At 42.9% G+C, this 26,522-nt stretch overlaps 4 protein-coding genes across 8 annotated transcripts; 1 reads left to right on the top strand and 3 right to left on the bottom strand.

Annotated features, from left to right (window-relative positions):
• Positions 1-463: 463 nt before the first annotated feature.
• Positions 464-11,054, top strand: LOC127613460 (calcium uniporter protein, mitochondrial-like). 2 transcript variants are annotated; one of them, XM_052084506.1, is made up of 8 exons: positions 464-615; positions 7,028-7,085; positions 7,556-7,723; positions 8,536-8,643; positions 9,231-9,391; positions 9,860-10,063; positions 10,142-10,258; positions 10,826-11,054. In XM_052084506.1, the coding sequence occupies exons 1-8, from the start codon at positions 553-555 to the stop codon at positions 10,901-10,903; spliced, it is 957 nt and encodes a 318-aa protein (XP_051940466.1). In that variant the 5' UTR covers positions 464-552; the 3' UTR covers positions 10,904-11,054. The 2 variants fall into 2 exon arrangements, with proteins under 2 accessions (XP_051940466.1, XP_051940465.1); XM_052084505.1 differs by lacking the exon at positions 464-615 and adding an exon at positions 1,759-2,105.
• Positions 10,938-15,831, bottom strand: LOC127613466 (caspase-6-like). Of its 4 annotated transcripts, none has more exons than XM_052084514.1 (8): positions 15,287-15,830; positions 14,969-15,016; positions 14,448-14,490; positions 14,218-14,367; positions 14,076-14,152; positions 13,268-13,443; positions 13,051-13,201; positions 10,938-12,118 (listed from the first exon to the last, which is right to left on the bottom strand). In XM_052084514.1, exons 2-8 carry the CDS (start codon positions 15,000-15,002, stop codon positions 11,883-11,885), a joined length of 867 nt encoding a protein of 288 aa, XP_051940474.1. In that variant the 5' UTR covers positions 15,003-15,016; positions 15,287-15,830; the 3' UTR covers positions 10,938-11,882. The 4 variants fall into 4 exon arrangements, with proteins under 4 accessions (XP_051940474.1, XP_051940473.1, XP_051940475.1 ...); XM_052084513.1 differs by having other exon boundaries at positions 14,969-15,013; positions 15,287-15,827; XM_052084515.1 differs by having other exon boundaries at positions 14,969-15,013; positions 15,269-15,290.
• Positions 15,832-16,954: 1,123 nt separating this feature from the next.
• pla2g12a (phospholipase A2, group XIIA) lies at positions 16,955-19,396 on the bottom strand. Its single transcript, XM_052084522.1, has 4 exons — positions 18,966-19,396; positions 18,417-18,493; positions 17,996-18,161; positions 16,955-17,802 (listed from the first exon to the last, which is right to left on the bottom strand). The coding sequence occupies exons 1-4, from the start codon at positions 19,168-19,170 to the stop codon at positions 17,684-17,686; spliced, it is 567 nt and encodes a 188-aa protein (XP_051940482.1). The 5' UTR covers positions 19,171-19,396; the 3' UTR covers positions 16,955-17,683.
• A 926-nt stretch (positions 19,397-20,322) lies between these two features.
• Positions 20,323-24,866, bottom strand: dnajb14 (DnaJ heat shock protein family (Hsp40) member B14). Its single transcript, XM_052084502.1, has 8 exons — positions 24,682-24,866; positions 23,733-23,907; positions 23,108-23,253; positions 22,838-23,032; positions 22,106-22,191; positions 21,916-22,025; positions 21,073-21,245; positions 20,323-20,910 (listed from the first exon to the last, which is right to left on the bottom strand). Exons 1-8 carry the CDS (start codon positions 24,812-24,814, stop codon positions 20,786-20,788), a joined length of 1,143 nt encoding a protein of 380 aa, XP_051940462.1. The 5' UTR covers positions 24,815-24,866; the 3' UTR covers positions 20,323-20,785.
• Positions 24,867-26,522: the final 1,656 nt, after the last annotated feature.

Genomic DNA, 26,522 nt, shown 5'->3' with positions numbered 1-26,522 from the left:
AGCGGAGAAGAAATCTGGCATCCTGTCAGAAATTCAACAGAGAGTCGACCTCTTTGGGAGCCAGCTTTTTAAAAAAATTATTTAGTCGTGTAATAGCTGTTAATGTCCTTTGAATGAAGGAATTAGGACCGGTGAGCTCTGAAAAGGGGAGAAATCTAACCTGCTTGCAAAGACATATTGATCGCATCCAGCCTTTCCCAGACTTCTCGTATTGATGACTCGGCAATATGGCTGCTGGCTGCAATTCTTTGCTCTGTATGGGAACAGAAAACGGGATTGAGACAACTGTTCAAAGTAAATCATATCTAAACAGTGATGCAGGTGGAGACAGATTGGTTTTGAGAGTGTGACATTTTTTTTTTGTGGCAATTTACGTCTGCTGTTTGGTGACGGGACATTCTGGCCTGAGTGACGTTCGAAAATGACTCGTTCTACGCAAAGCACAAAGGGTTCTTGATTTAAGTCGAGACAAACGTCTGGAGAGGTTGGAGAGGGCAGTGTAAGAAAGGAGGAAAAAAAGCCTCTGGTCATTAATCAGCCTGATTTAAAGAAATGACACACAGGCGAGTGTTCTTCCTTCCGCCCTCATTAATCTACACCAAAGAGGATGAAAAGGTAATTCTAAATGTTGCTTTAAATTCTTTTGCACTCTGCATAATCATGTTTCAGACTGTGTAGTATCGCATTTGCTCGAAAGTGGCTTTGGATTTTCCACCAGCCAAGATGTTATCATTGGAGAAAATGCGCCCCTATGTAAAATGGCTCATTTAGAAATAGATTTTCTTGGTTGCTTAATTTCACACTTGATGTAAGTGCAGGCTCTCCAGAGAACCAGCTATTGGTATGAAAGCATTAAAATGTCATTTTTTCCATAATGACCAATTTAACTTTAAAATCCAACTGACGTTGGGTCGTTAAATAATGCATTCAAAGACCCCGAGGGGAAATATCAAGATAACTGCCATTAAAAAAAACAAGTGAGTGGAAAGGAAAGAATGCATAAAAGTAGGTTGAAGCAAAGGAGGTAAAGATTTGTGAATAAAAAGCAGGATTGAGAGAAGGAAGGAAGGAAGAATGGGTCTTCTACATCAAGTCAGGATGCAAGAATTAAAAATCAACTCTGATGGAAGGAAGGAGGAAAGAAGTCGGTTTATGGAAGGAAGAATCTAAGAATGCAGTCGTTAAAAACAAGCAGATCTGACCGAAGGAAGGCATGGGTGAAGAGTGAGAGGAAAGGAAACGTGTAAGTGAAGGCAGGAAAGTAAGTTTAAGCAAAGAAAGGACGGGTGGCTGTATGGACAGGGGAAAAAAGGCGGGTGTGAGGGATGAAAGGCAACACGGGAACAAAAACATGGAGGCGAGAAAGGAAAATATGCCATGAAAAGAATAGAAATGTAATAAAAGAAACACTCATTTTAAGTATTTACCTGCTGTGTTAAAAAAAAAAGTCAGGGCAAGACTGCTTGTGTATGTTCATCAAGAGCTGAAATAGCCTCGTTTCGAGTCAAAAGGTGGACATTTTATTTAATCTTTTCAGTTTGCAACGCCGCTCACATCTTTTAAGGACTTTGTTTAGTAGTGCGTAGATGCCTTTGAACGTATGATACTCACCGTGTCGACGTTGTCACTTTGGCGCTGAGCAATTAGGTTGCACGTTTTCTGCTTCGCCCCCCCCCCCCCCCCCCCGACAAAAATGACGTTGTCGCTTGGTAGCTCACTTCTCCTCCCTGTCGGTTGTTTTGCGCAAAAACAAGCAGCCAAGCCAAGTGCAGCCAAAATAGGGAGGGGAAGAGGAAATGCGGTTCAACTGGGCTGTGTCTTCTTCGAACTATCCCGGCTGCTTTTGACACGCCATAGCTCGACTTGTGAAGAAGGGCGACATATGTAGTGTTTTGTTTTGCTTTTCTACTCCCTATTGAGCCACTTTTGTTGCCTTTATACAAAGGCGTGTGGTTTCTAATCGGAATGCCCCTACTAGGTTGCTGAACACCAAACGCCTGATAATGGCTTCCATAGTCGGCAAAGTTGCCGGGAGACTTTTGGGAAGTCTTGGTGCTCGTCGCCCAGTTTTGAAAGCGCTTCGCCCGGCGACGTTTCTTCACAAGGTAAATGGACGTTTCTTTCCACGTGATGGTCACGAACCCTCGCACGTTAGCAAAACGGAGATGTTTTCGCTGTTTCGAAAGGCACAAAGTGTCGGAATTGCGAGTCGGAGCCTAAAAAGCGGAATTTGGGAGTTTAGACTGAGGGCGGTTTGTCAAAAAGCTGCTAATGTTTGTTTTTAATTGAAACTGCACTTCAGCTGGTTGTGCGAAATAACATCACTTTGACGTGTGGGAGGGGCTTATCGAAAGTGCAACAGCGATTTTTAAACCCAAATTACTGTAATTAATTCAAACGATTGATTTTGTTATACTCTTAGGATCATCCAAAAATTGAAAAAAAAATATACCATAAATACTGCATGTACCAGACTATATTTATGTACAAAATCAAGTAATCCTAGTGATGCTTTTTGTCACTCTCTGCACACGGTAATGTCGTTTTTATTTTTATATACAGTATTCAGTACCAGTCAAAAGCTTAGAAACGCACTCTATTTCTGTATTTTTACATGATTAAAAAAAAGTACACAATTGAATGCTGTATTTTCCACACTAAAAGGTGCACCTTTAAAAGCCTTCAATTTTCTCAAAAGCTTTCAGCGCGCCTTAAAATCTGTTGTGCCGAGTGTATGGTAATTACGGTAATATTTCAACCCCAAAATGGCTCCTTGCTCGAGACATGCAGATAACGCAGAGTTCAAACTTAAGGCGATTGGTTTCGCAGTTGAACATGGAAATAGAGCAGCGGCAAGAGAGTTCAACATGAACGAGTCAATGTTAGAAATTGCTGTTGGTTAAGTATTACGCTTACATTAAGTAAGACGCATTGTAGATTGTGTCTTTTAATGCGGTGCGTCCAATGTATGAAAAAATTTATAAAATAGGCCATTCATTGAAGCTGCGCCTCATAATCCAGTGCGCCTTTTAGTGTGGAAAATACGGTGTTTTGGTTGCACTTCATTGACAGTCCCAGGGCACGCACTCATCGCACATATTCTTGGTTGGCTATTCCAAATGTAGCTACTTGCATTTCCCCCCCTCTCCCCGTGGAACGTATCCCCAGCTAGTTCCTTCATAACTCCCTTCACCGTGAATTTTGCCCTTACTGTGATGCCCTAAGTTGCTACAAGATGGCACCAATGTTATGACAAATAGGAAAGTGAAAGATCATCATTGTGGACAGGTCTTTGTATGTCAGGGCAGAGCTAAGTTTAACCTGGGTTGTGAGTTGAAGGTTGTCGTCGCCGCAAGTGCGTGCGCACATGCATTTCTTGTGCATTTTATTTCTGAATTAAATCATAAGGCCATTTATTTTTAAGGGTATTGTTGTCAGATAATGAGTTTGAAATGATACGAAAGTGGTAATCATTGTTTGTGGTGCAATTACAACACATTTTATGTCTCGCAAATTCACGGTTGAGCACTGTGGGGATTTACTGTAGTGATGTGGGAAGTATATTTTTTTATTATTTTTCCTTATTACATGATCTACGAAAGCACAACATTGTAAAGTGGCTCCGCATTTCTGCTTTGCCTCTGAAGCATTATTATGTGAGCTTTTAGGTTTTTTTTCTGTTTCCGGACAGCAAACAGAACCCAATCAATTATTCATATACATTACGACAGTCTGTCGGGATTTACGGAGTGTCAAGACATCCACCTCACTGATCATTGCGTCGTACACAAGCTCATCAGAGCGGTGGCCGTTCAATTACTTTTCGGTTGGAGCCTCCGCCGTGGACCACAAACCGCAATTACTTTTTAAAATGTGCTTTTAGACCGTAATAAATGAGCGGCCTTGCCCAATGCGTTTCCCCGGACACCGCTGCATTGCCACAGCAGAACGCTCAAGTGGCGTACAGCTCCAAATGCAGGTGAGTATAGTCTCTGGCTAAAGAGGAGGGGGCTGGGAGGGGAGGGGGGGCACTACATAAAGTGACTCCCACGCCGTGCTGGAACGTCTCCCGCCTCCGATTTATCGATTGGCTGTTAAAGTGCCATCTTTTTACCCTCCGTGTGATCATCCATGACTATCAGCGCAGAGGGCGGACGGATGCCTAATATCCATCGGCAGTAATGGCCCAGCCGGTTGAGAGTGCTAGTAAGAAGCATAGTGCGCATCCTATCAAGATTCATTCTTGCCTCTCAGATTGATTAAACTGAGCCAGTGAGTTGGTTCCCGGGACACTGGCGACGACCTCTGAAGCCACGGTCTTTTTGACGATGACATCGAGTGAGTAGCTGCTTGTTGTGACCCGGATCTAAAAAAAAAAAAAAAAAAGAGTGTGAATTGCGTGTGTATGAGCCTCCATTAAAAACAATAAAAACGTGTTCTTTTAGGGGTTGGCGTCACCAAGAGGGCGAAATACAAATACCCCTTGGAGTTGCGTTTCTACACAGAAGGACAAGATGTAACTGACGACATGGTGCACTTTCAATTCTTTTTGTCGATTATTATCCGGACGTGTAGTTAAATTTCCTGTTCTGTGGCCGCCATCCATTTTTTTCCCTTTTTGCTGCTTTTCAAGAAAGTAAGACACTTCATCCTTTAGATGCTCACCGAGTTGAGATCTCATGACATTGTTAGAGTGACCCCCACCCCCTGACCATGAATAGTGAACATGTGCAAATAATGGACACCCTCCCCAATTGGTGTTTGTAATGACATATAGATGCCACAAGATGGCGTCAATTGTGATCGTAACTCCCCATGTACACAGTCACGAACCGACCTTACATAAAATTCAGTACTAAATTGTGAAACGAGCTAGATATTTTCTTGTTGTGAAGAGCGATACTATCGTTTCGCTTGAGACTACATCGGCTGTTTCCCAAAAGTTTGTTCACTCGCTGTGGTGAAATTTGGGTCTTCTAAGACCAGATGTCTCGCCATCCGGGTTGGTGTTGAGGTTTGCTTCCTGTTGATAATTGAAGAGACGCCAGGGCGTGGAATGACACAATAATAATGTGGATGTTACACGTGAGTGTGTTGAACTGTTGTTGTTCTTATTGGGTTTTTTTGGGGACATTTTCCATTATCCCGCTGTGCTCTCCCCGCCAAAGCCGCTGGGATCAACGCTTCGCTGCATGCACTTCATCACAATGACAGCTGGGAATAATTGAATTTTCTTACGTAGTGGCTCTTATGGGGGTGGTGGTGGGTTTCCGCCTTAAGCGTTTTGCAGCTCAATTCCGCTCCCCTACCTTTCTTGCAAGCTGCAACAAACCATTGAAACGAGTGATCGCCTTCTGCATCCATGCATGCGATTAGCGTAGCTCAACGCCTTTAAAAAAAAACAGGTCTCGCCGAATGAGGCCGCTTGTCGCCACGCTCGCCATGACCAATTTCTCAAGCACTAAGCGTGGCTTTGTTAAGCGCAACCTGAAGGAATTTTGCCACTTTTCGGCCTTGACCGCATCCCCTAAATAACAATAATAATAATAAACAACGGGTGTGGAGGCCAGTCAGCTGAAGGTTGAGTGTGATCGTGCGGAGCGGGTGTGCACCTTTGAAAAGCATTTCAAACTCGCCGTTTTTATTTATTTATTAAGTTCCTCGTTTCTTTGGGCCTGAAAAGTCACGTGACTAGGCGGACCCCCTCATGTTGCTTGCTCAATCTTGTTCATGTTTGCATTTCATCCTGAGGTGACGCACCTTCTTTGACGCTCGGCAGCCGCTTCATTATGTCCGCCACAAACGAGCTTCAACACAAACGGGCGGCTCCATCCTTTTGCTTCTGTTTTTGTTATTTGTTGTCATATCAACGTCATGAGATGAAAGCCCCTCTGACAAAAGTGAGCATCGACAATCTTTATGGAAAAATATACATTGTGCACTTTGACTTCATCATGTGGTTGTTTCTCTGTCAAGTCTTTTTTTTCTGTGCTCACAGTGCAAAAGCCATCAGCGCTCAATTAAAGTCGATCGCGATCGAGCCACTGCTGCTCTTGAATAATCAAGTAGCTGTTACATGGCAAAATTAGGATTCCTACAGAGTAATGTTTTTACATTTGAGTCCACCCGGTGAACGTCAATCCCTTCTTTTTACTTTGAGCGGCCTCTCCAGCACTCCTTTTAATTTGATATTGATTGAATGGTATGCTTGCTGGAGGACAAAAGGTATGGGGGGACGGGGGGACCGAGAGGGCTTGTGTGTGTGTGTGTGTGTGTGTGCGGGCGGAACATAAAGGTTTTTTTTTGTACTTCTTCTTTTGGCAGTTTATTTTTACATCCCAGAAGTGTTTTTCATACAAATAGTTTGAAGTGCAGTATGACTTTATTTCTACTTGAGGTAATCGCAGCGGCAGATATTTTACTCTAGAAATCGTGAATTAAAAAAATAAAACATCTGGCATGCCTATCGCTGCCATTCCGTTGCCAATGAATCCATCCAATTTGCTCGAGACTGCGCACGTGATTCTGTTTGTCTTGGCAACGTGACGATTCCCACTTTTACCTGAATCCGTACTGTCATCTTGTTACAATACCGCTTCCAGTGTGTGTGCGTGTGTGTGTGTGTGTGTGCGCGCGCGCGCGCGTGTGTGTTCGCGTACAAGCTAGGCTGCGTCTGCTGAATCTCAACTGCGGTGCTCGTGCTGACTTGGACGCGAGCTGTTCTCCCGCGGATTAGTGAGCGTCCTGTTTATTGCGATACAAATATTATGAAACGTGAGGCAAAACCATGCAACCCCCCCCCCCCCCCCCTCAATCAGCGGAAATTGCACTCCGAGCCTGGTGGGTATCTACGTCATTAAGCAAGGAGAGGGGGGGTGTCAGTGTGCGTTTTTTAATTAAGTGGGAAAAAATGCTGGTGTGATCATTTTTCCAGGTTTTGTTTGCATTCCAATACTTGCCAGTTCATCCAATTAGCAAGGGAACACTCTGAATTCTTAAATCATGATGGATTATTTGTTCTTCCCAGGTGCGTTTTATTGGAGCTTGTCGGGCTGTATTCTACAGCACACGCCCGCCCCCTACAGGTAATGATGGTTTACTGCACTACTATTACCTCTACTGGCGATAATACAATCCTAATAAGAGACCAACGGTGGGCCAATTATGGTTCGTTCCGGGATTTAAATTTCCAGTTTTTACCCAAAATTGATTGCTTCATTTTTTTACCTGATTATGATTTTGACATGAAGGACACAAATCATAATCATATATGATTTGGCCAAGTGGGGCGTGACTCACAAAAAAAACAAAAAACAAAAAACGCAGCAATTTATGTCCAGTAATTAGAGAGCGACACAGTGATACCGATTATTAGCAGGCAGGGAGATCGACAACTGATATATGGAGCCGATATTCATTTGTAGTAAAAAGATAAATATTTGTCAAAAAAAACTTGGCCCATCTGTGTACTTTAAAAATCAAATTTGGCATCCGAGTTAAAAAAAAAAAGTTTGCCTACACTTGCTCCAGCCTGTGAATCTTCTATCTTTGGCAGGAGTGTCGCTCACCTACAAGCACGGGCGTCTGGCTCTGGAGGTGCCGCTGACGTGCAGGAGCGAGACGTGCCTCTTCTTTCTACAGCCCATGCTCATGACGGTGGGCAACCTGGTCAGCGAGCTGCAGAGGGAAGACCCCGGCGCCACCGTCACGGTGCTCTCCAAAGGTACCCACTCCATTGCAAACAACCCCCGCCCCGTAAGTGACACTGATTCGCGGCATGCCGTCAAACGGGTTCTATGGGAGCGTGGTGGGCAACGAAAGAGGCCAAGCCACAAAACTGTTGCTTCACTTTTTGGGAAAATGTCCAAATCGATCCCTTCCATCCGTTTTGTATCCTGCTTTCTTTGGGCAACAGGCACGCTATGCAGCGGACCGGTTGCCAGCTGTTTGCAGGGCACATGTAAACAGCCACTCAGACCGACAAGAAATTTAGAGTGCGGGTGGGCAAATGTTGTGCTTTTAAACCCTGCCTCTTTAGATGAGTTTCGATCAGTTTGTCCTTTTTGGGAGTTTTCAGGAATTTTGGAGAGTTTCTGGTCCAATTGTCCTATTTTACTCGCTCCGCTTGGCGTAGTGTGATTAGTTCTTATGTGACTTTTGTCAATTTGCAGGGCAGTAGGTCATTGGATGCCCGCCAGTTTCCAATGCAATCTCGTGTTGAAAATGACTGTGGGTGGCCACATAAGCCTTGCGTCACGCCGACCCGACCTCTTAGCAAAATGGAGCTAACATGCAGCTGAGACGGTCCCGAATGGAATGCTTATGCAATCGGAATGGTTCACAAGTGAAGTTGCCATAGCAACCTCTGGGCAATGGAAACTCGCAACACCTAAAGAGAGATTTTTACAAGTTTGTGGATTTTACATACGGACACGGTATTTGTCATGTGGAGTCCTAAGTGTCTTTTTCATCCGTTGAGCATTTAGAGGGCGTTTTCGTGACTAATTTGTGTTTTCGCGTGTGTGTCCCGGACAGATGGCGAACGTGTTGCCTACAACACTCTGATAGAAACACTGCTGATAGACAAGCACTTCAAGTTGGTCATCAACAACACCGTTTACGATGTCCACGCGCCGGAGAAAGGTACGGGAAACGTGTCCGCTTTCAACATTTTGAATGTTTTCAAACCTGAACAACTTGTTCTCAAAGTAGCTCTATCTGGCGTTTGGAGTGAGCAGAACGTGATCGTTCTTGTCTATGTTCGATGCGATCCGTCCGATTTTGAAATAACGTTAGTCATGGTGGTGGGTATTTTTGACCACACTTGTTTTTTTTTCGTTGAAGATACATTTGTTTTGACAAATGTAATGGGAACGTCGCAAGAATGTCTTGCCATTTTTTTCATGGATTTCTTGACTTTGGTCCTTTCGTGAATAGCTACGGCAGTATACCCAAAAATGTCGGGTTCGAGGCAGTCCGTGTTTTGTTTTCTGTCCGTGAGTCACATGGCTACACTTTTAGTAGTCACAAGCATTAAAATGAACAATAACTTGTTTTGTCTGTTTCAATACGAATATTTCTGAAAGGCAACAAAGGTCACCTACCCGTGAAACCACCAATTCGACCCCGACAAAACGCTACTGCGGATACATTAACTCAACATAGAAACTAGTAAATGCTTAATTCTGAAAAACTTGACATAAAATGGTCCCCATCCTCTGTTTCGGCAGTGTGCAAGTCCAGTGAGCGCGCCCTGCAGCTGAACGACATGAAGCATGTGGTGCACCTGCTGCACACGGCCCTTCACCTGCCCAAACACCAGCTGATTCAAGAGCGCCAGCTACTGGAGCGACTGGACAGCCTCAAACAGGAGTTGTCCCCCTTGGAGAAGGTGTGCCCAAACACTTGATAGCAACCGGAATGAAAGTGCATTAATAATATTATTATTATTATTATTATTAACAATGATGTCTTCTTGACTTGGTGAAGCAGCATGTGGCTCTCATCTCACGGCCATTTGGATGTTCTCCATTACTGTAACCTGTGGCATATTTATGATCACGAGGGAGCTCCGTTTAGTACAAGTCGTCAAATATGTCAGGAAGGCCTTGTACTGCATCAGAGGTGACGTTCTTTATCCTCTGCAAAGAACGACTAATATTACTATCGCTTACTGAAGAGTTAAGACCAGTTTCATCTTATGTATATAGATCGATTTTGAAGATGATGTTGCTATGGTGACTTACGGCTTGTCCTAATGACCGACAACAGGTTTTTTTTTTCCCTCTCTCTCTCTCTCTCTCTCTCTCTCTCTCTCTGACTGCCACCGCATCCTGATGCTCATCTGCCACGTGGCCAGATGAAGGCACAGCTGTCTCAAACTGCCGAGATCCATACATCCAGGTCGATTTGGACGGGTTTGGCACTTTTGTCCGTGCAGGGCGGCGCCCTGGCCTGGCTCACATGGTGGGTGTACTCGTGGGACGTCATGGAGCCCGTCACCTATTTTGTCACCTATGCCACAAGCATGGGGGCCTTCGCCTACTTCGTCCTCACAAAGAAGGCAAGCAAGCCAAAATTCCTTCCCGCGCACTTGATTGTTTGGTCATTTTTTCCTCCATGTATCGTTTCCTTTTTCCAGGATTATGTTTACCCCAATGCAAAGGACAGACAATTCCTGCATTACTTCTACAAGGGGGCGAGCAAGAAGGACTTCAATGTGGAAAAGTACAACAATCTCAAAGATGAGTTGGCTCAGGTGTGTTGTCACCGCGACAAGCGCAGACATGCAGTGGAACGCATGTCTGCAGACGCTGAAGACGCAGCGCAAAGCTAGATCTTATATGCTAGTTGCTAAGTTTATTTTCAAATTTTCCTCGCTGTATTCTGCTTTCGTCTTGTATTTGACCGTACCCTATTGTTTCATAATTTGCTGTCTTTATTTACGCACCAACCACTTTGGCTTGGTTACATAAAACAAAGGCTTAAGTACAATTTAACACTGAATATTTTTGAGGGGGGAATCACACAACTAAACGACAGTGTCGTGCAAATAAATGAGTAAAGCAAAGTTACGCATTTCGTTAGCAAGCAGGAATATCCAATACTTCCAGACAAAATTTGCGAGGCTCAATCGTAACACCCCCGTGCACCAAAGGAAATTTATCAAACGCTCGATTGTCTCTAAAGTCCAGGAAAATGTTGTTCAACGTCGCTACTAACAAGTTATTTGTATCAAACCAGTCCATTTTTCATGTTCTATATACACATTAATTTGGCAAATGAAATATTTGTCTGTATTCACTATAAACTCCACATGTTCCAGGTGGAGGATGACCTCAAGCGCTTGCGCAATCCAACGCAGCTTCAACTCCCCATCGAACAGATCCAGGCCAAGCCATGATGTCATCACAGTCCAAAAAAAAAAACACTTGAGGTTTATTTTCATAATGCTGCATTTTTAATCAGAAATATTGATGACTGTTGTATTTGGATGGGGGGAGGAAGGACGGATACAAACAAACTGGAAAATTGAAATAAACTTATTTGCTGAATCGGTTTGTCACAGACAGATGACTAATGCGAGTTGCTTTGTTCTTCATAAGTGATGCAGTGCATCGTGACTTTTTTTTATGCACGCACCCATACTCCCTGAGGTACAGTCATCATTAGTGTCAGCTGTGGTTTAGGGTGCAAAAAACATATCTCACATTTTGAAGACAAGTTTGACCAGTGACAACTTGGAAGACGAATACAAACGCACACGTAAAAATACATAAATTCCCTTTTTTGGGGGGTTGGGGGGGACAGCATATTGAAGAAAAGTCATAAAAAGTGATCCACTGTAAAGTTAAAAGTTAAGATGCACCTTGTCATCAATAAAAGGTAAAATAAACCGAACAGGGACACCTGATATCCAATTGGTAAAGTTTAGATAAAGAAGAGGGTGTGTTCAAGGCTGTCATAACAATTAGAATCATTGTCATTGCGCTGTGCTGACGGGCAATGCTAAAAAGAGTCAAAATTATTGCGTGATGTGTTTGTTACTCAGTAGGCTACAAATAAGTAAACCGTACCATATTTCGATGAATGGAACGAAAGGGGAAGGTTTTCCTCATGACCTAAGCACACAAAAAAAAATTCCTGACACCAAATAAATCGGGGGGGGTTAAAATATATATATAATTGACTCAGCAAAAGTTCTGGCAAGCCAGGCTGCGCGCTTTCCGGAAATCTTGAGCTCAACTGTCATATTTACTTTCATGCAAGCAACAGAATTAGAAAATGAGAGTAATTAAGCCAAGGGGAATGTCGGAGAAAACTGGAAGCTTTCCTGTGATTGTCAAGCCGTTTTAGGATGGATGCCAGAGTGGCGGAAGGTTTTACTTTTTGGGGCGGAAGTAAAGCTTCTTGGTGAGCATGGAGGCGAAGCAGGGTACCTGCTTCTTGCCGATGGCCTCCCTGTCCTTGCTTGACAAAACGCTCCTCGCCGACACCGTGCGGTTGACCAGCGTCAGGAGTTCGGTGAATTCCAGAGAGTCGCCATACTTCCTCAGCAGCTCGCACAGGTCCTGGATGTACCACGAACCGTTCAGCGTATCCCGGTGTGAGTAGTAACCTTGAGTGGGATGCCGTGGACATGGCGGTTATACAAATGCCTTAAAATGTGGACTTCCCTGCCCGAGCCACTCCACAAAAATGTCTTCCAACTTGAGGGGGCTATATTGTATTTGAGGGGCAAAGATGTCATAACTTCGTGGGAAAGCTCTTCAAACCCCAACTCCGTGAAATGTGGCCCTTTTGCCATTTTGGTGGGGAAGACAACGCGCAACACCTTTTCGTCACAGCTGCACTCTTCCTAGGCTTTATTTGACGGTCAAGGATTTTCCAAAGTCTGTCCAAACAAAGATTCCTTCAAAGATAGCCGTCTTTTCCCAATCTTTAAGGGTGTATACACCAAGACCAGTCTTTCCACAACCCTCCACAAAAACATGACATCAAACCAGGAGGAAGTTTTATTTAAACAGTTTAAACAGTCCTTCAGACGTGCCCTCTCCATGCTTACTATTATCCTTGTCTTGCTTTCGTCCCAGTGGCATTCTTCATAGGGTGCATTAAAAAAGCACGCAAGAACTCACACTGGTGAGAAACCTTTTGCCTGTTCAGATTGGGGCCAAAGATTCTCTCGGACGGGACACTTAATTAACCACACAAAAACCCAGAACTGGTGAGAAACCTTTTTCCTGCTCAGTTTGTGGCCAAAGATTCTCGTCGAAGTCTCAGATTAAGAGTGACCTTTTCCACTTTTTGGATGGGTATACACCAGTGCTCTCCTTGCACCACTCCTCCACAAATACGTAAACTCAATTTTAAATTCCAAACTTGGACACCTTCAAATGTGGCCTTAGTTTGTGAGGATCCCCACCACAACTATACCAACCCCTACACAAAAAACGTAATTTAAGAAGCTACTTTTGAAGCCCCCAAAACAATTAGTTGCAGCATTTATTCTAAATTTAATTAATTTAATTTCTAGGTTTAGCAACTCACCTTCCGCCACTGAGTAGCACATGATGAAATCAGCTCCGGCCGGAAGCGTGTGAATAGCACTGGCGTCAACCACCACCTCGCCGGTACTCAACTCGCTGTCCACAGCGTCGTAGGGCACCACGGGGTCGTCATGTTTGTCTCCGCGACACGCCTGCCGTTGTGCGAACATTTTCATCTATTCGAGCGATATTGTGCCCGTGACCAGTCGGGTGCGTACCTGCAACACAAAGATCTTGGGCTTCCCAACCAGGCTTTGGCACTTGTCGCCTTTGAAGAGCGACGTGATGTGCTGGATGCTGATCTTGCCGTCGTAGGTGTACACGTGCTCGTCCTCGCCGTGGCTCAGGAAAATGAGCACAAAGCAATCTGCATCCGAGTGATTATCCTTAGCGGCTAGTCACACAAGAGGTGGACCAATAGAAAACACAAACGTTAGTTGAGCACCGATTTCTGCTAAGGACAAACAATCCTAATTTGGATTAGCACCTTCCAGAGGGACCCAGCCCCTTGGTACAGTAGATTTATCATGGGCTCTAAATTGTTGATATTTACAAAAAGGCATAAACTGCATTCATCCAATGATTTAAAGAAGGCAAGTCAAAAATTGTCTTTACAATATGCCCTACGTACCCCCACTTGTGTATACATCACATATGAATTAATATTGTTTTATAAAACAAATACATCAGGTCATTCAAAGGCTCGAAACAGTCTTCGGTGTTAATAGAAACCTCAACTTTGAATACATTCCATTGTTTCAACAAAGACCTGAATGAGGGTCTGACTTTTTTTTTGAGTGGTGTTAGATCACTCAAATGCTCAAAATAATTTTTGGTCGGCCGTAAATTGGGTTTTAAATTTGCATAAATTGTGATGTTTATGAAAACTTGTCTATTTGGTTCATCAAAGACTCGATTGGCTTCACTGTGACACATCCGTTGGGGATCTTGTTCAACTCCTTTTAAAGCAATGCTGCTATAACAAGCAGACATAACCAGCTAAAAGAAGAAGTTTTAGGCGGCCACCTTTATGGATTATCTCCAGGACTTCCTCGTTTTTGTAGTTGTCGTAAACTTTCACATCAAAGTTGAGCGCCTTTAGCCTGAAAGAGAAAAAGCAATGCATTGCAAACAAAAAACATTTGGCGGGTAGGGAGATGGACTATACCTGATCTCCAGGTTGTAACGGTCATTGTTTGTGCCGTGTCGGTCGTTCATGCCGAGGCGCCAGAAGAAGCGCTCCTGGTTAAAAATGAGCGCCTGGCCTCGTCGTTTGTAGTCCATCTTGTACTCCTCGGCAGGGTCCAAAAAATTATCCCTGTGTGTGATCACGGAACAGTGAATACTAAAGGTGGAAACTAACGGAAGCTTTCTTGAGAATGCTGTATACAAGCAGACCTATTGAAGGCATCCGTCTCTGTTAGATTCTGGACGTATAGAGCTGAAATGACACGTAAACACAAACATGTGGCATTTAGGCTTTTTTAGAGCCTGAGCGGCAACCGCTGCTAGGTCCCGATTGCAGTTTTTTTAATTATGATTATTAATAATGTTATTGTTTTCTGCAAGGATTCACATTTGTAATGTATGGACATCTACCCATTAGTTGACAGAACAAGGCAAAAGATCATCTTAACCTATGTCATATTTTATTACAAAATGTAAATACTGTATATTGATTCATAACAAACGACAACGTGAATATGGAAATGCTTTGTATGTGAATTAACCTGAACGATTTCCAGGCCATAAACAGTCAGGGCTTGTTGAGGCAATGATTAACCCTGACGTGACACTTCTTTGTTTCGTTTTCTATTTTTTCCCATTATTTTCTATTGAACCAAATAATACTTTAATGTGACATCCCCCTCGAATAATCGGGTTTTTTTCTCAACAAAAATATATTGTCAACCACTTACTCGTACTGTCTGTGACGGTCGTGTGGTGCATCATGGTAACGCTCACTGCTTGAAGAAAAGAAGTCAGGAAAGAAAGAAATCGAACATTGAATAAAAGTACAGTTGAAATGCTGCCGGGCGTCCTCATAGCAGTTTTATGAGAAAATGGCGTGACAGCCACCAAGTAATTGTATCGTTGAGTAACTGACGACAACTATTTAAACTTTTACTAAGAAGAAACAGTCAGGTCTCTTCCCCGACACATACGTTATTATAACACATATAGGTACATTTATATACACGTAAATATGTATCACACACACGTAAATGTTGTTTTACCTGGACGGCAACCTTTTCCCTTTGCTGTTTTACTCCACCTTTCCCTGGACAACAGTTCGCCAACTCCTCACAGATACCTCAATCAGCTCCGCCCTCCTCTGCGCTCATTGGTCAAGAGATGGTAGACAATTGGCCCACACGAGCTGCCAATCAAAGGGTATGCTTCCGCGCTGCACCCCGAATCAAAGTTAGAAATTTGATAAATGACTTCAGTTTAGCCCCGAGACTCGTTTACTTCTCGACTCTTTCTTCTTGTGTCGTCGTAAAACCTTTCACTTTGTTTCTTTAAAAATATATTTTCCTTGTCTTTTCTCACTCTCTTCATCCCATTGACTTCATCCTCTAAATGCGTCTTTTGCTGTCTCCTGTTCGTTCTCCTTCACATCCTCTTCTCCTTGTATGACTGTTTCCTCCACTTGTGTCCTCTTTAACCTTTTTCTTTGTATCTTTCTCAAAGGTGGAGGGGTTTTTTTTCTTTGCAGCGACCAGGCTGTGACATTTCATGAGTGGCCATAAGCGTTCGCCCAGTTGCACCATCATGTTTTCTTGAGCACCTGAGACATCACTGTTCGTAATACCATCAACAGTTCGGGTCTCATGCAATAAAATGCACACCTATCCAGTACTTGCTCAACACACTCGGAATACAGTACAAGCATCATAAAGTCTATGTAAAGAGCAACATTTTCCTGAGATTACTGGATTTGTTGTGAACCGTTCAAATAGCCGACTTCGATCTCAATGCAATGATTTTCGAGCTAACAGCCAATCCAAGTGAATAACTGTTATGTTCGGGCGACGCTGTTTTGCATACCGCAATTGATGGCCTATTTATGAAAATACTATCCTAAAAGCACACTGACACAAAAAATACATGTCATTAGCCACGTGATCTGATCTCTCCTTCTGTAAGTTGAGGGGTTCGTTGTTTTTCAGTGGATGGCTCTTCTTTACGAATGACTGATGGAGAGATGGAATCCTTCAATGCAGTTTAATAAAAGGAGAAAAAGGAAAAAAAACGTCTGCGGCCCGCTAACACAACTCCCGTAACTAAAATCACTTCCTGCGTCTTACTTTAATAGCCAATCAGAACCGATCAACATAAAAACATGTCTAAGCAAGTATTAAACAACAGAATATAATTTAGGTACGCTTAACATGAAATAATATGATGCTCAAACATAAAATGATAATAATATAACATGAGGGTACACTTCTATCAATTGCTGTTTACCCGCCTTCTCTGCAGCTCTTTGGCTTCTTTGTTTCCCAAAGTGCCGTTGCGTTCTTCCTCCCAATTTTTGACACTTGAATCAGTCCTCCCTCAGGGTTGAGTGTTTAGTTGCGCAAGACTCACACTTACCATGTGTCTTTAAATGTGACCTTGTTTAAATTGTAAATCCTTGTGCATCTTGTTTGGCAGGTTCTGCCACTGATGCATGTAGGGCTTGGAATAAACGTAATGCACCCGACTGTAGTTAATTATTTTCATAGTATTAGCCACACTGTGGGTGTAATCAGTGACAAGAGACCATACAGCGTGTAAAACGTTTGTCACTTTCTCTTGGTAGAGTACGGAAACATCCCAACTCATCTGTAAAAATATATATATATATTAAAATATGCAAAAACAATTAGCAAATGAAAGAGGCTGAACAGAGTAATGAATAAATTATATTCATTTTAATGAGGATTTTCAGACTGGATTCCACCTGTCTAAAGCAAGGTACACACTGGGATTTTCAACATCTCAACCAATTTTAAAAATGTGAGACGAGGAAAACAAAAACCAACAAAACCAAACAAATCCACGCTTAGTGCTCGAATAGTGTGAGTACTCCTGCACACCACATATGGTAGCTGTGGAAGTACCAGGACGACCTGTGAAAGGCAGCATAGTGCAATGAAAAACAATAACTAGTGGCAATTAGGGAGCGTTTTGTTCACGTCACAGTTCCCAAGTCTCTTTGCTTGGCCAAATTCTGTGTTGACCCAACAAGGATTTGAAAAAAAAAAATTGCGTGAATAATGAGCAGCTTTAACATTTACGAATGTCACCTTAGACTTTTTTTTTTGTGTGTGAATTGGGCAGAACATTCACTCTTGGCACACCCCAAGGTAATCTTTTGGTGACATCTGACAATCAAGTCCTTTGCTGACCACAACTAGAAAGCAGGGGGAAGAAAAAAATGCTCCAAATCAGCGGACCAACGTACTGAACAACACGTACAAAGAACATAAATAATTGAATGCATTTCAAATTGTTTCCAGGATCATCAGTCAAAAGTATTCATGCAGTCCGGTGTCTAAAAGAGCAACAGCAGCTCTATCCCTGAGAAATGTCTACTTTGTGGACCCTCTGTTGTCATCAAATCAAAAGTCCATCCACAAACATGATCACAGCTCCTTCTTGACTTCATACTGACACACGCACGACCCTCGCTGGCTGTCCAAGTATGGTTTGCATCCCAAGTGCATCACGGCGTCGAATAGCAACGTCACCGCAGACTCGCACGCTGGACAATAAATAAATAAACAACAAAAGGACAGACTGAGTGCACAAATACGCATGCAAAAAGCAAATACACCAAGATTACCTAAATGAATAAAGCTGCCCCCTCATTTGAGCACCTGAACCCCAAAATGTCCGCACACATCCATGATCATTAGGCACTGTGACCCCCGCCTCCCTGCATTTGGATCTTTTACCTTGAACACTGTGGCCCAATCCCAGCGTCCGTTGCACATTCCTGCAAATGGTCTCCAGACAGTCCTGGAACTGCTCGTCGCAGTCGTGCTTCTCACGACCGCATGTGTCGTAGCAGCGGTCGTGTTGGTTGCAGCATTTCGTCATGGATGGGATACCGATGTCGAACTGGAAAGACAAGATACTTTCAGGCTGTCTCCATTTTTTAAAGAAACACTGACAAGACAAATGGTCTATTTTCTCTTTTTCGGGGAATTTTCACTTGCCCTCAAAAAGGAGGGATTTTCTTTTGTCACTTCTACACAGCATCAACACAGAATGAGGGGGAAAACAGACAACCATATAAGTTTCCACCAACAACTGGAGCCACTTTCTCACTGCCTTTATGAAAGTGGCCTTTCATACAAATTCAAACAGCGTTACCTGGAATCCAAAGAGGGGCGTCCCGCATCCGTTGGGCGGCGGCGGCTTGTACCCGGGACGAGGAACCGGCCTGTAACCTGAGAGAGGAGAGCAAAGGTGAACCGGCTACCACTGTTATCTCTATGTGTCTGATGAACACATTCGCAGCATATTCAAGGGACAGCGGAAATATGAACACGACAATGTATTTAGGTTGCTTTAGACTGAAAAGCCCGAAGGTAATTAACAAAACACACCTACGTTGCTGCTGTCCAAGAGAAAGCAGGTGATGAGTATTTATTTTCCCAACGCCTTTGTACTTTAACTCCCTACAATTGAAAAAGAAAAATGTACTTCCAATTGTATTCCTAACTTTACTACCCACCCTTGACTTTTTCCCCCACCTCATATGAGAAAATACGACGGAAAAAGTAAAAAACAGGACATCGACACTTTGTTCAAAAGACAAGGACCACAGGAGTGTCACTCACCGATTGGCTTTGTGTTTTTAAAGAGGAGCCAGAAATACAATTGTAAAACATCATCAACTATTTTGACAATCGGCTTTACCGTCACTGCACTTGTAACGACACAAGCCGTCGTCGCCGCCGAACAAATCGAGAGCCGCGTTGAGGTACGTGTCGATCTTATGGATGCCATTGCGGATAGTTTTAAGAGTCATTCGCCAGTCAGGAGTCTCCGCTTTCTGTTCACAGCAAGATACGGAAGCCGCACATACAACCAGGACGAAAACAACATGGTTTATCGTGAGCATGACCCGCTAGATTATAAACAAGAGCCGATTGTGAGATAGCGTGAATGCTGTACACGTCGTCTTGTCGGCATTTTCAATTGTGTTTTCATTTTCTCGGTGAAGCTTTTCATTTCCGGGCAGTCACGTGATGTATGCTGCATTCCACTGTATTAGAATTATCACACAAATCCACCACAAAACCGCCCAATAACGTTGGATTGTTTGTCGTTATATTTTTCTTAATCTTGTGTTTGCTTGGTGGTGTTGAAATTTTGGTCAATCCTGAGTGGCGTTTCAATGCCCTTTTTAGGCCGAGTCGACGGTGGAGATACTGTGATTTCCGATTGAACTTGAAAGCACCGTCGGGATAAACCAATCAGACATTTGCGAAAGTTGTTACGTTTTCTTGTTGTTGACGGAATTAGCACGGTGCCTAAGATTTGTCATTTAGTGCAGTTTTTTTCCATTGTAATGTTTTCAATAATTATTGGTGTATTATTTAAGACCCTGGCATATTCTTTTTTATTTTTTTCAATTTGCTCTTTGACTTTTATTATTGTTTACCCCCTGTGTGGTGTTTCCTGAATGGGCCCTACAATTTGTTAAATTAAAAAAAAAATGTTGCTTCCGTAGTTTCGCAACTTTTATTGAGCCAAGGCACATATTTCACATTGGAAATAACTCACGAAACACAGCCAAACGTTTCAAAAAATGTGGATAAAACAGATTGAGTACGGGATTTCTGCCATCTGGTGGAAGGGCATAAACAATAGCCTGACTAATCAAAGAAAGGATTGTCCATTGCTTCCTTCATTAAGCTTTATAAACCAAACAAAATAATACAGAGAATTACGATATCTGCCAAAATAGCTGTGGTAGAAAACACGAGTTTGGTTACATTTTAAAACAAACAAACAAAAAACAGCAAAAAAAAGAGCTATTCGTCTGTAAATAAAAAGGCTCATTGTTTTTCAATAGTCCCCCATGCACCTGTTCTTATTACATGATGAAATGTCAAAAATCTTTATATTTTCAGCCTATTAGGCTCATTCTTTTTCAAAACCACCCATATATGACTCAGGCAACTATTGTGGGACAGACTAATGATTTCAGCAATTCAAATATTTTTTACATTGCACACCCATCTTTCTAAACAGAGACAAAAACCTCCAGTTCTTAATAATGTTACTTTATTTCATTGACAAGCGAGCGTGGAAGAAAATCACTTTCTTCTATAGTTGCTTAAATAACTGCATAAACGTCCAACAATCTCAAAAACGAACATCTTGTATGAAAGCACCAACGTCCAACAGTAACTCATTTATTTTTCCTTCTACTGGTGACGTTTCCATCCTTTTCCCACATGGATATTGATTTCATGCTGGAAGCTGATTGGTGGTGTTCACGACAGGGACGTAGATGTGCTCACTACTTTTTTTTTTTTTTAAATCCCTCTTGCAGAAGAACGCTCCTCCGGAATGTCGAGAGTTTTGTTTTGGATGGAAGAGTGAGGTGAACTTGGAGTACTCTTTTTTTTTTCAGTAGGGTTTTTCTTGTGTTACTCCTAGTGGAAATGCTCTTCTTCAAAAAAAAAAGAACATACACACATCTATTGGTATACATGATACCATCTAAGTCATCCGCCTCGAAAGAGGTTATTTAGTCTGTCCAGCTCTTTGCAGTTTTCCATGGTCATAAGCTCCGCCTTCTTGCGCATGCGGTCGTCCCGGTACACCTTGGCGGCATACAGCAGGTCTGTTTCTGGTGGTGGTGGGGGGGGGGGGGGGGGATTAATTCAGTGTAGTTGATATGACATTATGAAAAATAAAAATTATATTTAATCTATGTAATAATCACAAATAAAATGCACATTTTAATTGTTTAATATGAAGGTGCAAACTATCATCAAAAGTTGACTCTTACTTGTCTGTCTCTCCTTCCAACAGTTATTTTTGACATTGGACACATAGTCTCCCTCCACACTTTTCTCAATCTGCTGCAGCGCTGCTGCCTTGTACTCAGATTTGAAGTCTCTGGTGACATAGTAGTCCACGTGTAGGTTTTCCGTCTGCCGCTTCACCGTCTGACCCGTGGACCTGGAGAATATGTGTGGCGTTATAATTAGAGAAACATCTATGCTAATTGAGATGAGCTACTCGATGGCATTTAGCGTTGTTCGCATCAAGCTAGGAGACATTTGGTACACGAAATTGGTTTGGCTGAACATTTTGGTCTTAAAATATACAGTTTGATTCTCTTTTGCTGCATGCATGTATGTATGTATAATGCTTCATGTGTCCATGTGTTAAAAATAGCAGCTGTTAAAAAAAAAAAACTTAACAGATCCAAATATCTATGCTATTTTCCATTAGTCTGTCTATAGAGTTTCACATTATATGTTAGCATGATGCTAACAAACTTTAGTTTGACAAAATTATGTGGTTTGGTTTGCATACACAATGTTTAATTTTATTTGATTGCATGCTTGATTTGTTTGTTTTGCTGCTGTTGGGTGTCAAAGTAGCAGTTGTTTGAAGGTTTATAATCACCGGAACATATATGTTAATATCTGTTAGACCATCACTCGTGTTTCACATTAAATGTGAGGATAATGCCAAATTATTGTATTGGTTACACTAGTGGTATGTGGGCTCCCTCTAGCGGTAGATAAAGGAATCACAAAATTAAATGTTCAAACTGAGCATAGCCATGCAGCGGTAATTCATTCAAGCATTTCCATGTTGTTGAAACTTTTTTAGCGCTTACGGTCGAGAGTAGAGGCTGTAAGGAGGTGGAGAAACCATCATCTGGCTCAGTATCGACACCAAGACTAACACCACAATGGGCATCATCTGAATCAACATGGAGAAACCACCCTGGAGAGAAACAGAGCTTCATCGACACGCGCACTCAAACACACAGTGGCCATGTCCCGTCACGACACCACGGCACATACGTCTCCTCTTTCGTCGGTTCTCTCCTGTCGGTAATTGGCGTGATGGCTGGAGCTCGTCCTGCCGTTGGCGAACGGCTGCGCGCTTGCTGAAAAGGAGACAGAGAGAAGAGAAAGTTCAGTTCCTAACTTATTTCAAACTAATTAAATGCCCAAAGCTATTTTTCCAGACACTTTCTCGAATTTTCTTTCAATGTTGCTGTGAAGCCAAGTTCTCAAAAGACTGAAACTAGAGGTGCAACAACACATGGATTAATCGACAACCTACAGATTATGAGATGAATAGATCAATATTTTGACAATTGATTAATCATTTGGAGGCCTTGTATAATTTAAAATCATCCAGATCCTTGGAATTTTAACCTGTGAATAGTAAATATTCTGTCATCATCCACGATAGCAAACTGCTTACCTTTGTGCATTTGTTTTTTCTAAATAAGACATTCACAAACATCTGCTTTCACTTTGGAACTCATTGATCAACATTTTGGACAATTTTCTGAAGTGTTATGGACCAAATCAGGAAATTAATCATAACATACCTTGTTTATGCATCTTCTGCACTCTCAGACTGAAATCATGTCACGTTTTTGAATGTGGGGATGGAAATCGTTTTTTTTTTTTCAATCCGATTCATCAACAAAATAAATGACTGATTAATCAATCATTGAAATAATTGTTAGTTGCGGCTCTAATTTCCACAATATGTACTGTATGTGTGTGGGTGTAACTCACAGGAGGGGAAGCCTCCTCCAAAGAACATGTTGAAGAGGTCTTCAGGCGTGATGTCTGCCTCGAACCCTCTATGGAAGTCAAAGCCGTTGCCGCCGCCGTGCGCGTGGCCCGCCCCACTTGGCTCTTCGCCTCCCGTCAGGTCATACTGCCGCCGTTTCGCCGGATTGCTTAGCACTGCGTATGCATTCCCGATCTCTGGCGGGCGACATGGAGCTACTATTAGTTTCAGAGTACTTTACTTGAATAGAAAGTGACGTCAAGGAGACGTACTCTTAAAGGCGTCCGTTGCTCCAGGAGCGTGGTTCTTGTCCGGGTGAAACTTGAGGGCCAGTTTCCTGTACGCCTTCTTCAGCTCATCCTCGCTGGCTTCTTTGGTGACACCGAGCACTTCGTAGTAGTCTTTACAGCGCTTTATTCTAACAGGAAGAAAACAAAGGCAAGTGTTAAAAGATACATGCTCGGGCTGAACAAATAATCCTGAACTAAGATTATTGATTTTGAAATGAGCTCCCTGTCAATGCACACTTGCGGATTAGTGAAACTGCCTATGCATAGTCATATAAAACTTCTATGGCCCACATGTGATTTTATTTTTTTTTAACATCTGTCAAACCATTTTCCCACCCTGTTGTGCTGAAAGCAATGTAGTTCACATCAAAATGTTCTGACTGTGAGATGCCTTGCCGCTATACAAAAATACACACCGTTGCGGAAATAGACTATTTTTTGCGTAAAAGGCTAAGGCAGGCAAACGCTGCGTCTTTGGTTTTGGGCTCAGAATAAAAAGTCGACATCCTCACAGACATTTCCGAAGAAAATGGAAAACTGATTAATAGATGTCTCAAGATGAACATTAACAAATGCCACTGTTAACATTTTAAGCCGGTATTCTCACCTTTGGACACCTTCCACCTGCTCTTTCGTGAACACCTTGGAGGATCCTGCTCCTGTGCCTTCGGCACGTTCGCTTGCCGCCTGTGTGCCGCCATCTTCCACATTGTGTGCTGGCCGTCTCCGATGCACGCCATTTGCTGCAGAACTCCCATTTTTGGTTAGCTCTTCCAACAAGCCTGTGATAAGAAAAATAAGTGGACAAAATCACATTGATGTTGAGCAGTGATTCCAATGTTGCACGAGTCTCCCAAGTGCTACACGAGCTCCCTCTACCGGTACAAGAATCCTTGACTGGCAGTGTACAGTTCAGTTGTATTTAATTTATAACTTCAAAGGTTATGCATTTAGTCTTTAAGATTTATTTGAAACGTGTGTATATATATATATCTGTATATAGGTGGTATTTTTACTCACATTTTAGGTCTAATGCATTTGGACTATATCGTTGCTTATGTAAATTTGCGTTCGAATGAAGAGTTAGCTAATTTACTTGGCCGTGCCGCCGCATGTTTATGACGTCACGGCGCCGACAATTCTGACAGACCACTGCCAGTGATGCTTTGCAAGAGTTCAAGTGGGCCCAAGATGTTGCTATCGTTCAAAACTACGCCAAATAAACACAGTATGTCATGCGGCGAGGATGTGAACATATCCATGACCGTTATGAACGACACTCTAGTTTGATCCGACATCACGCACAGCCCCTAAACAGCTTAGTATATTAGCGTACAAGCTCACTAATAGCTTTTGACAAACCTTAACTTCTTGGTGACTTTATTTATTTATTATCGACACAATGACTTTCAACCGTTATGGCGTTATGCTCATGAAATGTGTACGACATATTTAAATGAGGTAATACAGTCGGTCTGTATCGCTCTGGCCGGCTAGGTTGTCATCGCCGAAGGATCCCGCCCACCCCCACTCCTTCGAGCCGGAAATCGCCTTACCTTTGGCTCGCGCTGTCGGGTAGAGCCTCTCCGCTTTGTGGAGGAACTTAAGCGCCTTCTCCTTGTCCCCCGCCTCGATGGCTTTCGACGCAATGTTGATACATTTCTCAGCCTCGTCTCGGTTCCCTTCCATCTTCTTTCCTCATCCCTCCTCCCTCGTCCTTTCCTGGGTGGTCACGTGATACACCACGTGACTCACATGTTATTGACACGTCATGGCAGCGAAAAAAAACTTCGCATAATTATATTTAATAATTGTGTAGTTGTGAATGATTAAAAGTCTCAATTAAAAACATTGTAGGAAAGTTGTATGTTCATAGATCCAAATTTAGCCATAAGAAACTATCTACTAACTATCTAACCATCTAACTATGAGGTAATTTTTTTGTAAATATGAACAATTGTTTATTTTATTGTTTTATTGAAGTCAAGATGGCGCCCGAGTAGGCAGCCGTCAGCAAGTGCTCTCATGAGCCTTGCTTTATTTTGTTGTTCTTGTGTTTCTTTTGTCACTTTGTGTTTGTTGTTACGTCATGTAGACTTGATGTGGACCTTTTTCAGCATTTTTTGGCCACGACACTCATCAAAGAGGAGACTCTGTGCTCGGTGGTTGCGCCTTCTCGGCAGCATGGGTATACCAGCACTGTTTTTGACTGGAGGAATGTCGGCGCCATTTGACTGTCGTTGCTGGACAGTCCCGGGGCGCTTTTGTCTTGCGCCTGTAATGGGCAGCATTTTTCACAGCCCCGCTTTGTTCAGCGGAGAGATCGGTGCTGTTGAACGGTCTGCGGCTGGATGGATGGAGGTCTTGAGGAGCCGACGATGAGAAGAAAGGAGCGTTGGCGCGGAGTGCCGATGCGGATTTGGAGCTGGGAGTCGCGGCTTGGAGTTTGAAGCGGATTACGTGGGACAGGAGAAGTGAACTAATCTCTTTTCGTCAATGGATGCTACAGCTTCGTGTTTGCTTTCAAAACTTAGCTTGTAGCAGATGTGTGCACATTTTCAGCATGACGTCTCTGATCCACTGGAGAAAGGACACTTTGATCCTCTCCTCTTTCATCTAGGACTGCTTCAGACAACAAAGTGTATGCAGAAAATTGGTGAAGATTGAACGACTGTCTGTGTCCTATTAAGAAAACCTTTATTAGTCTTGCAATGGAGAAATTCCAGATTCACAGCAGCAAAGTTATGAAAGGAAGAAGTAGAACAACAAAAAAATAGGAGCTGCTGGAAAGGCAGCCACTCTCGCGGCGCCATTTTGAAGTCAAAAATAACAAAAATAACACAAGACAACACATAGGACAGAGACAGTCGTGCAATCTTCACCACTTTTCCGCATACACTTTGTTGTCTGAAGCAGTTATAGATGAAAGAGGAGAGGATCAAAGTGTCCTTTCACCAGTGGATCAGAGACATCATGCTGAAAATGTGCACACGTCTGCTACAAGCAAAGTTTTGAAAGCAAACACGAAGCTGTAGCGTCCATTGACGAAAAGAGATTAGTTCACTTCTCCTGTCCCACATAATCCGCTTCAAACTCCAAGCCGCGACTCCCAGCTCCAAATCCGCATCGGCACTCCGCGCCAACGCTCCTTTCTTCTCATCGTCGGCTCCTCAAGACCTCCATCCATCCAGCCGCAGACCGTTCAACAGCACCGATCTCTCCGCTGAACAAAGCGGGGCTGTGAAAAATGCTGCCCATTACAGGCGCAAGACACAAGCGCCCCGGGACTGTCCAGCAACGACAGTCAAATGGCGCCGACATTCCTCCAGTCAAAAACAGTGCTGGTATACCCATGCTGCCGAGAAGGCGCAACCACCAAGCACAGAGTCTCCTCCTT

The sequence above is a fragment of the Hippocampus zosterae genome, chromosome 13 (genome assembly GCF_025434085.1).
Source record: "Hippocampus zosterae strain Florida chromosome 13, ASM2543408v3, whole genome shotgun sequence".
Classification (NCBI taxonomy): Eukaryota; Metazoa; Chordata; class Actinopteri; order Syngnathiformes; family Syngnathidae; genus Hippocampus; species Hippocampus zosterae.
This window is presented reverse-complemented; position numbering and strand designations above follow the sequence as displayed.

Bases quoted from the DNA above. Each gene is read 5' to 3' on its own strand.
- LOC127613460 (XM_052084505.1), top strand. From the start codon at position 2,004: ATGGCTTCCATAGTCGGCAAAGTTGCCGGGAGACTTTTGGGAAGTCTT. The intron at 7,724-8,535 runs GTACCCACTCCA...TGTCCCGGACAG, and splicing joins CGTCACGGTGCTCTCCAAAG to ATGGCGAACGTGTTGCCTAC. The intron at 10,064-10,141 runs GCAAGCAAGCCA...TCCTTTTTCCAG, and splicing joins ACTTCGTCCTCACAAAGAAG to GATTATGTTTACCCCAATGC.
- LOC127613466 (XM_052084514.1), bottom strand. From the start codon at position 15,002: ATGATGCACCACACGACCGTCACAGACAGTACGA. The intron at 14,368-14,447 runs GTCTGCTTGTAT...GATCACACACAG, and splicing joins GAGACGGATGCCTTCAATAG to GGATAATTTTTTGGACCCTG. The intron at 12,119-13,050 runs GTGAGTTGCTAA...ATCCCACTCAAG, and splicing joins GTGCTACTCAGTGGCGGAAG to GTTACTACTCACACCGGGAT.
- pla2g12a (XM_052084522.1), bottom strand. From the start codon at position 19,170: ATGCTCACGATAAACCATGTTGTTTTCGTCCTGGTTGTATGTGCGGCT. The intron at 18,162-18,416 runs GTAACGCTGTTT...TTGTCTTTCCAG, and splicing joins CGCCCCTCTTTGGATTCCAG to TTCGACATCGGTATCCCATC. The intron at 17,803-17,995 runs GTAAAAGATCCA...TTTATTGTCCAG, and splicing joins ATTGGGCCACAGTGTTCAAG to CGTGCGAGTCTGCGGTGACG.
- dnajb14 (XM_052084502.1), bottom strand. From the start codon at position 24,814: ATGGAAGGGAACCGAGACGAGGCTGAGAAATGTATCAACATTGCGTCG. The intron at 22,026-22,105 runs GTATGTGCCGTG...GTTTCTCTCCAG, and splicing joins GAACCGACGAAAGAGGAGAC to GGTGGTTTCTCCATGTTGAT. The intron at 20,911-21,072 runs GTAAGAGTCAAC...CACCACCACCAG, and splicing joins TTGGAAGGAGAGACAGACAA to AAACAGACCTGCTGTATGCC.